At 42.2% G+C, this 14,189-nt stretch overlaps 1 protein-coding gene across 1 annotated transcript; it reads left to right on the forward strand.

Annotated features, from left to right (window-relative positions):
• The first annotated feature begins 1,741 nt into the window (after nucleotides 1-1,741).
• On the forward strand, nucleotides 1,742-9,203 carry sp3a (sp3a transcription factor). Its single transcript, XM_079276346.1, has 6 exons — nucleotides 1,742-1,848; nucleotides 2,251-2,348; nucleotides 3,801-5,040; nucleotides 5,848-6,034; nucleotides 6,123-6,319; nucleotides 7,435-9,203. Exons 1-6 carry the CDS (start codon nucleotides 1,842-1,844, stop codon nucleotides 7,725-7,727), a joined length of 2,022 nt encoding a protein of 673 aa, XP_079132472.1. The 5' UTR covers nucleotides 1,742-1,841; the 3' UTR covers nucleotides 7,728-9,203.
• The last annotated feature ends 4,986 nt before the right edge of the window (nucleotides 9,204-14,189 follow it).

Consider the following 14,189-nt stretch of genomic DNA (forward strand, 5'->3'; position numbering starts at 1 on the left):
AGCTCCTGAGTGCACGGAAAGTGCTTTTGTAGTCTGGCTGTAATGGGCCAAGTTTGAATTGAAGGTTGAGAGAAATAGCCTCACTGCGGTCGCGCACTGTGAGGAACTGACACACCACGAATAATATTCAGAAGTGGGGTCCTGATAGCATCACAGAGCATGTACAATAGCATGCAGGCTCTCATTTCAATGCACTTTCACAATGTTGTACTGTGCACAATCAGATGGAGGGGAAAAAATCACGTCAAATACAAACTCAGATTGTATCTCGACTGTGTTCCTTTTTGTCCTAGTAATCAACACACATCTTAAAACTCAATGGCTGATCACTTTCTCAATCACAGGCAAGAAAGTGCCACTATTAGTTTGCAGAAACACATGAGAGCAAACCTGCCATGTTGAATGGCATCATTCAGATTTATCAAAGAGACCGGATTTCTAGCAGTGCCTTAAGTAGAAATCTATTTTGTGAACTTAACAATGTGGATACATGGATACTGATCTGATCTGCCTTTATTTGAACCATCATCATTACATACAGTTTCTTTGTCAGAATAATTGTAAAAATCAGTGTTTCCTCCATCAGTTATATTTCACTCCCAGCAGGCCACCAGCTCACTTTTTTAGAGCCATAGTGGTCAGTCATAGCAATGACTCTTCACTCAAACTCAATACAAGCTGCGAAGAATACAGGCAATCCTGCCAAAAACAAAATTTAACTCACCAAGCTGTCTGCCTGTGTAGCAGGGCTGAGTGTCATCAGTGTGTGTACTGGTAATACTGTTAGCTGTCCAGTCTTTCTTTGTCCAAAACAATGAAAGTTAGCAAACTATTCAAACCAATTATGTGTCTCTGGGTGTAGAGTAGTGGCTGGAGGTCGGCGATGCACTCAGATGTGTTATCTAGCGGCCCTTACCGACCAGGGAACGGTTAAGAGTGGTGGGTGACAAGTCGGCAGGCAGTCAATGGCAATATATAAACAGGCAGTATAAAACAGGCAATGAAATGTTTTGTGAGAAAGTGTGAGTCACTGCAAGCACGAGAGGCCTTGAGAATGCAAAGTGGTCACCCCAAAAAATGTATGCAGTTTGCTGCAATAGAGTGCGAGATTAGCCGTGGACAGAAACAGAGGTGCACACTCATTCACTGATCACATAACCCTCCCAGTGGAGACAATACGCACAACGCAGTGAGGTATACAGATTTTACATTTGGAAACGAGAGAGCACTAGATCTCTATCTGTATCGGTATGGAGAAAAAACAAATTGGATTGGTGCATCTGAAATTAAGAATCTTCCTGGAATTTAGAGTACCTTGTTTACACCAGCCACAACGCCTAATCGGGCCAGTGGTGTATATATATATATATATATATACAGTATACTGTATATGCTACAGTTACAGGCGAAGTGCATAATACCAGCCGTCTCACTGAACAGGTTTGATTCACTGGTAACAACAATGTAACTGAAAGTAAACAATGAAACTTCAATCCTCACTACCATCAACATCAGTACTGTAAAACTGAACATGCATAATAAACAGGAAAATAATCCAACAAAGGATGATTGACATGTCGACTGACAAATAATACCATGGTGTGCAAAACGAATAACCAATCACCTTTGAGAAGGACGGCGGGATTTCCTGTATGTGACGCAGACACTCCCAGTCAACACTGGAGGCCCCACCCTTTGTGTTACCTACCGCCCGTCAATCAAAATAGAAAAAAATCTGACAGTTATCACCTATTTCTACGCGTAAACAATCAATTTTATTTGCTGATAATGTCCGGTGCCTTGTGACTATCAGGACTCTCCGTTTCACGACAAGTCACGGAATGACTGGTATGTAATATATATCTTATTCTTCTCCAAGCTAACAGGCTACCACAGGCATCCTCTGTCTAAATTAGCTAGCAGGCTAGCTGGGATGCTGGTTGGCGATATTGCTAATCATCGCCGGCTAAGTTAGCAGTAGCAGCTAAGGCAGCGCTCGTTAGCTAAGCTAGCCGTGTTAGCTTGTGTAGGACACATCACTAGTCAAACTCATTATTGCTACTTCGCTATTTTATTTATTGTATTTGGTACAGTTGGTAGCGGCAGTTGTGATTGTATTGTTTGCCAGTCTACTAACGTTATGACGTTACATGTATTTGCTTGTCCTCTAGTTATGTGAGTATCAAGCTTGTTTAGCTGACGTTAGCTTCGGCTGTTGCCACTCTTAACTAAATGCTTTTTACTACACAGCCCCAGAGCAGCCGATGAAACCAGAAGATATGGCTGCCTTTGACGGGGACAGCAGTCACAGCGACTTTCTGCTGCATGAGCAATGCAGGGGCAATCAGGTAACGTAAAGGTTTCACTCATGGGATTAGGATGCATTAGGCCATACGTCATTAAGTGGTGCTTACCGAAGTTCACACATTTCAAACTTGGAGTGGGGTATTGTGCCCTCATTTGTACTTCTCAAGCAGTTTACATATCCCGCTTCCTCAGCTTGGATTCAAGTGACAGGCTGTAAACTCCAGTAAGATATAAACATTAGCTGGGCGCTATCATCATAGGTGCTGCCTGGAAAGAAAGTCCCTCAGCCTCCTAACTTCAGATTTAGCTCTTTGGCAATGAGTTATAATTTCACTGTGGCCCAGACGAATGGACACCCACTTTCTTCCTTTTTAAATTTGCCTATTGTGGGAAGGACACTCAGCCATCACCCCTCGACCTGCTAGCAACCACCTGCACTAAGGTTAGGTCACCGTTGTCAGAGGTGGACAGAGGTGCTGTAGCTGATGTGGTAAGTCAGCACCTCTGCTAGATCAGACACAGCTACAGCAGTCAAGTCCTCAGTCACAGCTGAGCAGAATTGGTGGTTGGAGAGTAGTCAAGCTTACACTTTTACACATTTTGACATTTAAGTGAATATCTCATTGCATCAACTAGAATGTTTTTACCATTAACTACTAAAACAGACTCAGTAAGGGCATCCATATCCTTCTGGACATGTGACTCCATATACTCAGGCTAAACCAATGTATGACGTATTGAATGCAATTGCAGTTATATCTTTGGAAGTACTATGTAGCTAGACCTTCTATATTCGATGTAGTGTATATTGCCCTCAGTTAAAACAGCAACATCAACCACAAGTATGGCTGTGTATTGGCAAGCATCTGGCGATATACATATGATACAGGTGTGATTGCGATATATTGTGATACTGTGTACACATGAATAGAATATGAGTAATAGTTTACTTTTTAATGCAATCAGAAGAGCGGGATCTCTATTTGAGGACCCCCTGAAAACGTAGCACGAACCAACATAAATATAGCTTTCAAGCGTAGTTAGGTGTAGCAGGAGCTGCTGTCGGGCATTACATTTCATTTCATGGGTCAGAATGGCACTGATGATGGAGGATGACGCACCAGTGACATTGTCTAATAATGTATGAGTTACCAGTCAGACATCAGGGTGACAACTCTTGAGTTAAACTAACAAAACTAAGGTGATATCACATTCATAGATCACCAGTTACTAAGAACAGGAACATACATGTGTAACTTAACTTCAATTTCTTTCCTATGCAGCTCATAGAATTTAGCTCATTTTGCCCTCTGCCCCAACATGCTTGCATCATTTTTTACTTCAAAATATTGCGCTGTGTACAAAGTGTCAATATATTTATAAATCAGGTTATAACTAGACTGCTGAGCAAGCGCTTTGCATTGCTTAAGATATTCAATTAACAACAAGTGCCTAATGTCTTTTTTTTTTATGTCAATCATTTATTTTCTCAGACATCAGATGCATCTAGTCAGCTTACTGGAACAGAGAAATGGGAGGTGTTAACCCCCGCAACGGCAGCAAAAGATGAATCCGGATTGATACAAATCCAAAATCATGGAATATTAACATCGAACGGACAGTACGTTCTCCCTCTCCAGAACTTACAGAGTCAGTCGATCTTTGTGACGTCGGGAACTGACGTCTCCTCTGCCAATTCAGTGCCTAACATTCAGTACCAAGTAATTCCTCAGATTCAAACAGCAGACGGACAGCTGAGCTTCTCCACTTCCGGCATGGAAGGAGCGACTCTGTCTCAGAATGCCACAGGGCAGATTCACATCTTGCCTGACGGTAGCCAGAGTCTCAGCATAACATCAACAGCAAACATCCTTAATAGCAACCAGAACCTCATATCACAGACTGCTAATGTCCAGGAGCTCCAGGGGGTTTCTCTTGGCAGCTCCACCTTCAACAACCAGGGTCAGGTTGTTACTAATGTGCCTGTGGGTTTGCCTGGGAACATTACCTTTGTTTCTATCAACAGTATGGACTTGGACTCTCTTGGCCTCTCTGGTGCTCAGACTATAGCAACAGGGATCACTGCCGATGGCCAGCTAATTATGACGAGTCAGCCCATTGATGGCTCGGAGAGTCTGGCGAAGACAGATAATCACCTTTCACAGACACTACCGGTAGACGGCTCAAATGCAAATCATGAGATATATGTGCCAACGTCTTCCTCTCAGCTACAAATTCAAACGAACGAAACGGGTCTGCTGACACAAGACACTTCGTTGTCATCAGTGGGTACAGATCAAGCCGACTCGAGTTCTGGTCTCCAGGAGGGCTTCATCCAACAGAACCAGGAGCAGAGCATCCAGGTGTCCTCCGCTCAGTCCATCATCCAGCTGCAGCAGATACCTATTCAGACCACCAACGGTCAGGTGGTCCAGTCCGGGCAGAACCTGCAAAACGTGCAGCTGATCAACCCGGGAACATTCATCATCCAAGCTCAGACGGTCACGGCGTCGGGTCAGATACAATGGCAGACCTTTCAGGTGCAGGGAGTGCAGAACCTGCAGAACCTGCAGCTGCCAACAACACCACCCCAGCAGATAACCCTGGCTCCAGTCCAGACCCTATCACTGGGTTCCAGTCCAGTCAGCATCAGCACGGGACAGATCCCCAACCTGCAGACGGTGACAGTCAACATGATGGCCCAACACGAAGGAGACACAGACAACTTTGGAGGTACAGTAGCTCTTTTTATTCATCCACTCATAATGTACTGTAGAGTCCATTGTGCGTCCTGTTACTTATGGTGGTTTGGTTGATTTTTTTTTTTGCCTTACTCTGCCTCTGATTGGCTAGTATTTGTGCCTTCTTTGCAGAATTTGTTGATGATGTTTTTTGCTGATGAACAAGATTGGTGGAAGGTCGGTAGGGTTAATGATTTCAACTCAGACGTGGATGTTTTCATAAGGATGGCAGCCTTCTTGTACAATGGTCTCATATATATTATTACAACGTCCTGATTCTCGGAGAAAAAAGGTTTTGTTTCTCTATGAAGATTACATTTTTCTATGTGGTGTCATAGTTAAACACATCGTTAACCTTAATGATGAAATGGAACACTCATTATGTGTGACTGGATGTGTTGTGTAAATTTATTTTAGTCTAAACATTTATACTATTATGAAAAATCAATTATTGTTGGAAATTCATCCAAACAAGTTTTCTTTATGAATATAGTTTTTTTTACATTCAACATCTCAACAAAATAAATTGTTTGTATCTGTAAAGCGCTTTTTGTTTAGTCTGTAATAACAGCTATCAAAACATTATTGTAGCAAAGTCCTTCCTTCCATTTTCTGCCACCTGTTGGCTAAAAATCCACACGGTATGTTAATTGAATTATCAAAATTGTCATTGAAGTAATTATTTTATCACTTAGTTGTACTTGTCAGTCACACAGAATGATGGAGTATGTCTCTCTTTCTCTGAAGGCTTCTTGATAAGTTTACCAGAGCTTGATATTTACGTGCACATTGATTCCAGACATTCGGATAAAAGAAGAGCCGGACTCTGGAGAGTGGCAGCTGAGCGCCGACTCCACCCTGAACACAAGCGACCTGTCCCACTTCCGCGTCAGGCTGGTGGATGAGGAGGACCAGCTGGGTCAGGAGGGCAAGAGGCTGCGCAGAGTGGCGTGTACTTGCCCCAACTGTAAAGAGTCCGGTGGGAGGTGAGTAAGCCTGACCTCGTACTCTCTACAGCTCTGCATTGGCAATAAACATATCGGGACCCTAACTGCCCATACCTGTGCTCCTCAGAGGGTCCAGCACGGGGAAGAAGAAGCAGCACATCTGCCACATTGCCGGCTGTGGGAAAGTATACGGAAAGACGTCGCACCTGCGAGCGCACCTGCGCTGGCATTCAGGGGAGCGACCTTTTGTTTGCAGCTGGATGTTCTGTGGGAAGAGGTTCACACGCAGCGACGAGCTGCAGAGACACAGGAGAACACACACAGGTGCAATTTCTTTTTTTCGCTCCCCCTGTGTTCGCGCATTAGGAAAACACCAGTAAAGTGTGTTAATCTGTGCCGTGCAAAGTGCGAGTCACGGAAGAAATGACCGCGTTTGTCCCCCTGTAGATTTCCATGTGAAATGTCAGGTGAGGACTTTAGGCCATTGTGAAAATAAAAAGAACAACCAGATTTGACAGTTTTCTAGTTCAGAATGGGGTTTAAACAGGTTTAATTTGCAGGATCTGTTAACTTCAGATTAAATAACAAAAACATTTCTAGAGATACTCGTAGTGAGCCGTTTAGCTGTTCGGTTTTAGTTTGATCCCATTATTCTCCTTTTTGAATCTGAACAATCTTCAACCAGCTCACCCTAATCTGCCGCGTTATGAAATCTTTCCGTGCAGTTGCCATCCGTCGTCATCGGGTGAACTGTAGGAAGTAGCAGCCTGTGAGAAATCCAGTGAAATAAACCAGCGCAACGTAATGATCTACATTATCTGATGACATTTACTCCCAGAAGAGACTTTTAAAAGAGAGACGATCAATTTACAAACCCTCGCCATATAATTGGCTGACGGAGGCCTCTGACAGTACGGCCTGTAGTAGCGTTTCATTACAATGTCAGCGTCAATGCTCAGATATCAAAAGGATAGTTCTGATTTTTTTTGAAGTGCGGTTGTATGAAGTACTTATCCATACTCAGTGTATTACCCACAGTAGTCTGTTTCTCCAAACTGGATCTCCTGTAAGTAATATTCATACAACCCCACTTAACAAGTATTCAATAATTCTATCTAATTGGTGATAATTGTAATCAGCTATATAGTATTACTTTGTCATCAATTTATTTGTCAGTGACGGGTTGGAATTCACTAATATCGCAGTAAAAATATTTAGACTTCAGTGACATTTCTGCCTTTTATTATTTTATTCATCAGACAACCAAATTGAACTTGGGTACCACTTTCTTAAACGTGCCTCCTCAACCTATGAAACATATCCTCCAGATAGATAGCCGTGTTTGACTCTCTCTCTCTCTCTCTCTCTCTCTCTCTCTAGCCAAATGTATTCAGCATCAAACTCTTCATCTTTCAAACTCTTTATTTCCTCTCTGGCAGGAGAGAAGAAGTTTGTCTGCCCGGAATGTTCAAAGCGCTTCATGCGGAGCGACCACCTGGCGAAGCACATTAAAACGCATCAGAACAAAAAAGGCGTGAACTCCGGCAGCGCCGCGGTGGCCTCGATGGAATCCGCGGGGTCCTCAGACAGTATCATCACCACGGCGGGCGGCACCACCCTCATCCTCACCAACATCCAGCAGGGGTCCAGCACCGCCCAGGACATCCTGGCCAACGCAGAGATCCCGCTCCAGCTCGTCACCACCGTAGCAGCCAGCGAAGTCATGGAGTGATTTACACGCCGCTTATGAACTTCGGCAACCTTTTCCCATACCGTATACTCCGACCTGCATTTTTATTCGAGTTTTGAAGAAAAACCAAAATTCTAAATATATATTCAGTATATATTTTAACACAGAAATAGTCCGGTCATGTCCGTACTCGGTTTCCACTGAGGAGAAACTAAGTGGTGGAGACTGAAAGAAGATAAAGGTGGAAAAAAAGACACTGCAGTAAACACACAAGGAAATGCCTTATTTTGTACAATATCATGTCGTTGGAAATGTAGGATGCCATTTTGTTTTGAACCTACTTATTTTGTGTTATTGTGTTTTTCACAAAAAAATATTGGTAAGTTGAGAAATCTTTTTTTTTTTTTTTTTTCATGGTATATTCTTATGTTTGTTCCATCCTTTAAGCAAAGATTTAATCTCACAACAGAGCCAAATGTAAGTATTGTTATTGCTTATGTCCATGCAGATGTATTCATGTTATGTTTTTTTTATATATATATATATATATTATGCATATTCTTATTTCTGTGTCCTCTTCTTGCAAATCGTCCGCCCCTCTTTAAAACCGTTGCTCACGTTTTGCAGGTGAAAATCAAAAAACAATCAAAATTTTGTGTTGTAATTCCTTTTGAACATATACTGTTGATATGATGCACATTATTTGCTTATTAAATATTTTACTGAACTATTTATATTTAGGCTTTACATAGACAACATATTTGTGATATTTAAAGTCAAAAATATTTCAAATGGCTCCATTATATGTCATTTAAATGTGTTTTTGTAAAACCTTTTTGGAGGAGGGAAAAAAAAAACATTGTAATATTTAGAAGAAAACCCATTTTTGTTTTTTTTGGAGGTAATTGCCAAATTTGACTACAAACTCAGGGTGACTTGTGACTGTTCTGTAAGTGGAGTAAATCACCTCTAGCGTGTCGGGCCGTTTGATGACGGTGTTTGATGACGGACCAAAAGCCGAGGTGCTCGTTGAGTTCTACCATGTCAGCTGTTGCGGTGAGGACGGCCCGGTTCATGTTCTAGAAACAGCTTTGCAGAATTCTCATCAGCATCTCGCTCCATCACGCAGTTGGAAGAACGCAGTGCATTACTGAAAGCGGGACTCTTTTTATCGGCACTATTCTCATCCCTTCATCTCGTTGTCAATCCTTTTCTATGCATTTGTTTTGTATACTTCGCAAGAAACTCCTTTATATTCATCGTCAGTAAATGTAAAACGTTTGTCTTTTTGTTGATACTATGTTCTTTAACTTTACGTTGCATTTTCCTCTTCCACGTTGTGTTTTTTATTTTATCTCCCGACTGTTGAATTGTCAATTTAAATACACGCTGAACAGTGAATTATGATGGCATATTTGATTCGATTTTGGACACGTTGTCCTCTTCAGGAGATGAACGCTTTACCCCGCATTAAAACAGCATCTTTATATTATGTCCTAAACACTGTTTAGGTTTGTTTTCACTTCAAAATCTTCTGTATACATATGTCAATATAACATCAATATAAACCTTCTGTTACACTTGAATTTCCTTTAATTTTTCCTGACTGGTTTTCTGTTCTCATCTGCGGATGTTGTCAAATGTCTGCTTTCTGAGATTGGTATTTCATACTAAAACGACTAAACCTAAGACGAGTTAGAATTATACTTCACACCTTTTGTTTTGTGTCTTTTCGACGACTTGTCATCGTGACAGAGGTCCGTCCTCCCCCCGCGGCTCTTACTCTGGGTTAGTAGTCCAGTAGATGTCCCTACAGCCAAGGGCGCAGGACGAGAGGTATGTTTGACCCCTCGGCCTTCCCCCGTGTAGCACCGCTAAGATAAGGACAGAAGTCACCGAGGCTAACAGGAGGTGTGGACCCCTCAGTTAACCACAAGTTAATGTCACACACAAATGTCAGCAACATATTCTGCTGCTGGAGAACAAAGTACTCGTCTCGTGACTTTGAACAAACCCTACAGACGCATCAGAGGTAACGGCTCCTGGTTTTATGACCTACATTCATGTAGATTTGAGTTAATTACCAGGAATCTATTGAAACAACCTGCTCCTTTTTTTTTGTTTCTGACTTCTAAGAGTCCACACAGTTTCCTGCCACTATCATTTGCCAGAGGTACCAATCATTTCTTAATATTTTCATATATTAACCTTATATTACGTTCCCACAGCAGCACACGCATGCTGCATCACTATCTGTGCCTCTTGCACTAAAATGGGACATTTGACTAATTAGGTACTGTTGCTATGTTTTCCTTAATATTAAAGACAGCGGCATAAGGGAGTTAAATATCTATTATAGCCTTCCTGGTTTTAGTGCCTGTGAACATAATTCAAATGGTAGTCAATGAAAAGCTGTATCTGGTTAATCAGAATGAAAAGCACACGCTGTTTGAGTCTTTGTCAATTTGCTGAAAGCGAGTCAGACGATGTGGTCTATGACATTAAAAAGGACTCGTCCGTATTGTCGTTCCTTTCATTTGCATAATTGAATGAATCCAATTCATTGTAATGCAATACCAAGTGCACCAGGAACATAGAATGACAGTTTGAGTTAATGAAATGTGTTAACGGTATCATCATTTACTTGTATGTTAATTAGGCCAATTAATTTCCCCTGCTCGGTAATCTGAACATTGTAATAATCTTTTCTCCCCTGCAGGAATGAACCTGTGATACACAGACCTTTGGGACAATCTGCTCAGAGAATCGTGGGGCTTTCCAGTTGAAACGTGAGTGCCTGAAAATATTTCTTTGGCATGAAGTTCAGGAATATTCCTGCAGTTTTTTTAGGGAATTTGTGCTTGAATATTATTTACCAGAGTTTGTGTACAGTCTGCCTTTTAGCTTTTATGATGCAAATCACACCCATAGTTGGAAATGTGTTGAGCAGGATTTGTCCGGTGCCAGACTCAGGATAACTTTCACCTGCTTGACAAACGGCCATTGCGTTGCAACAAGGAGGCGGGATGGTTCTTCTGGCTGTTGCAGATAAAAGCTGCCATCAGTTGGCGATCCTCCTCGGCACGTTAAAGGGAAGGAAGAGAGATCGGCTGCTGAGCGTGACGCTGTCCACGCTGTCATTTCAACTGACCGCCTGGATTGGAGGCTAACTTTGTCAACAAACTGTTGTAGCTCTTCTAATAGCGTACTTATGTGTGTCAGTGTTGGCCTTATGAGCAGAGAACAGTTTTAGCCCGGTTTATTAATCTGGAGAGGTGATTTTAGTTTTAAGAAAGTTATGTCAGACATAGTAAAGCATCTCGTGGCTTTGATTTGTTGAGGAAAATGTGTGTTTACTGCACACACTCAGTCCCTCATTGTTGAATGAAACACAATTCAACTTGAGTCTTATTTCGGAGAGTAAAAGGAAAGCTTCTTTTTTTTTTAATAATGTAGCTTCAACATTGTGTTTTGTGATGGAAAAATATGATTTACACGACTGGTAGTTTGTGTGTTTTTATTGCAGCCATTAGCTTTGGTTCTTCTGGCTCCGGTTGAATAATCGTGCATTTGTGCACGGTGCGCAACTTCTCCTCCAATTCATATGCAAAATACATAAACACAATAAATACTGTAATCATGCAATGACATTTCCAACTGTATGTGTGATAGAATTCAAAATGCTATTGGGATTATGGTTCTTAACCGTTGGGAGGTAATGTGAACTGTTGGCAGAAATGACTTCTTTCATTATACTCTCCCAAATATACAAAATACTTCAGCGAGAGGGCTTCTTCTTCCCGACGTGTCCCTGCCTAGCGGTAACTGTTTTCCCCAGTCGTTGAAGGATAGGCCTGCAATTTTTGCAAAGTGACTGTTATTTGCCTTTCTCGAGGAATCAACAACTTGAAAGTACAGTGTGATGAATTGTTGGGGTTCTGCCGCTGCATTTAGTTGCAATATGTCTCTTCTGTGAAACAGGGAATTTAGAGCAGAAAGCCTTCATTTAATTTCCTCTCGGATATGAACTGAATGTCTCCTCATGAATAAGATGCACTTACCATCCTGCTTAATATTTTGTTTATAGAACGGGACTAATGGTGTTTTTCTCTTAAACCATTAGGACATTTGAAACCACATACAAAAAAAAAAGAATGTCCTGTGTTTTTACATTCCTGACACATTCTTGCCCTTGATCAACCATAGCAGGCAGACAATAGCGCAGATCATTTTCCCCATGCAGGGAAACACAGCATGGATCAACTCAATACCCTGATATTCCCTGTCTACTGAGTGTGGCCAATTTAGCAGAAGGTCAGCGCCTTTTTTTTTTTTTTATTCCATCAACAATTTGGTGACCTCCCTCTGGAGCCCCAGCAGGACAAACAGAATCGTCAAGCTCGAAAGCGCTCGTGTTGACATTGCGTTTATAGGTGTGGACTTCTCAAGGTGAACAGATACCTGGTGAGGGACTGCGAGGCTAATATGCAAACCTGAGCCAAACGGCCAGAAGTCGCAGGCTTGTGGATTTAGTTTCTCATGTATTTTTGTCAATTATTGAGCGTCAGGGGGGGATGTTTCAATTTAAAGATGTCCACTGGGTATAAAAGTATGATGTATGTGCTTCCGTGGCTGCAAATCATTTCCCATCATCCTTTTCTATTCACAAGTGCCATTCACAGCTTCAAATTAAAGTAAAATTATGGTCTGACTGTTCTATTTTAGGAGGGTGGAATTCAGATTTGGTCAATCTTTTCTGTCTGTATCGCAAAGTTCCTCTCTCGTGCTGGTTTGCATGTACTGTATGTATGTTGTTTTACCAGATCCAACTGTGAAAATTGAACCGACAACAATGAGACACCTCCATCAAATGTTCCACATTATGTTGTTCTTTGTACTCATACGCAACATGTGTCTGTTTTTAGTGAAGAGACAATTGCGTAAGATCCTGTGGAGATCTATGAGAAGATTAGGAGGGATTGTTTCTTTAGCCATTCCTCACAGCAGTACAGTTTTCCTATGGTACGAAATAACTCTTTATCTTTATCGTGCACCTCACGGTCAAACGTGACAACGGCTTCAACTTCCTCCAGACGGGAGTCGAGGATAAACTGCAAGCCTGCGCTCAATATTCTCTTTTGGTGACAAGAGCTGGCCTTCAGTGTTATTCAGCCCATTGAAAACAATTTCAGATATGAAAGGAGTCGTTTTGTGTCTGAAAATGTACATTAAATGGTGTCAACAACATCCTGGAGGTCAGAGTAGAGTCCCCATGGAGACTGAATCTGGCTGCTGTGCTCGAAGACTCGACATCCCCCCCCCCCCCCCACCCCCTCCGTGATGGCTCTCAGTTTCTCTCGTCATGTCCCTGGCAGCTTTGACACAGGTAATATGCATGCACGCTGACAGTGCCTGGGATGTGCGGTAGAGACAATGATGTACATATCATTTTCCTTCCTGACTGATTGAAGACTGTAATCTGTGCTGGACTTTCTCACTGATTACACACGTCTCAGGGAGCAAAACAAGGACTCTGAGCTGCCACTGGGCACCGGACTCATCCAGGGCTTTCAGCCTTCAAGAGGACTGAAGTCCGCCTTTAAGGTGAGCTCAATTTTCGTCCCATTTACACTATTGTTACAAGTGTCGGATGGAATGCATCTGGTAGATAGTGGTCAAACTGTGGCTGTCTGAAGATGACACAGAAACAGATGTATCTTGCACCCAAGGGCATCCTATTCCCATCTCTAGCACTAGCACAAGCTCCTGTGAAGGCACAAAGAGAGAAACAACATTATGAATTTTACATTCACCGGCGGTGTGTTCTGTGCGACGGGCCCAACCTGTCCAACAAGACCAGCCAAGAAATGCAGAATAGCTGCTGTTTGGTTTCTGAACAAAGAAAGTGCTCCACTGCTTTCATGATAAAGCAAAAAAGGTTTTATCATTTAAAGTTTTGTTCTCTTGCATAATATATAATGTTTGCAAAAAGTGCACTCAGATATGCAACACGCCCTTAACCTGCCTGCGTAACCTTGCGAGGTACACTTGTGTCTTTTATGTAAAATGAGATTTCTCTGGTGACAGTAGGTCAATCCTTTACAGAAGTTACCTAGCACATTACAAGGTTGGTCTCGGGAGAGAAGTAATGGGTTCTGGGCAATTGACCAACCTGCCATGCTTTGCTGCACCTGCACTGAGTTAGAGCTGTCATCATTACCACTTCCTCTAACGTTCCCCCATAGCAACCCAGACACTCCCACTTACAGCGATATTTCACTTTGGTGGAACATTTTCACTTTTTATTATGCATCCCCTCCGTACACGACCAGAGGCAAGGCTAGCTGTGAGATTTGAAGCAGTAAGGTAACCTCTAACAGGCCTTTTGGGGTCTGCACTAAAACATAACGTTTCCAAAATAGCTCCCAGTCGCCAGCTATGACTCCGACTTCAACTTTTCAGATTGAGAACCACGCTGGCCAAAAAGAAAATCTTGAAGACGAA

The sequence above is a fragment of the Melanostigma gelatinosum genome, assembly GCF_949748355.1.
Source record: "Melanostigma gelatinosum genome assembly, chromosome: 10".
Lineage (NCBI taxonomy): Eukaryota > Metazoa > Chordata > Actinopteri > Perciformes > Zoarcidae > Melanostigma > Melanostigma gelatinosum.

Bases quoted from the DNA above. Each gene is read 5' to 3' on its own strand.
- sp3a (XM_079276346.1), top strand. The intron at 5,041-5,847 runs GTACAGTAGCTC...CATTGATTCCAG, and splicing joins AGACACAGACAACTTTGGAG to ACATTCGGATAAAAGAAGAG. The intron at 6,035-6,122 runs GTGAGTAAGCCT...TGTGCTCCTCAG, and splicing joins TGTAAAGAGTCCGGTGGGAG to AGGGTCCAGCACGGGGAAGA.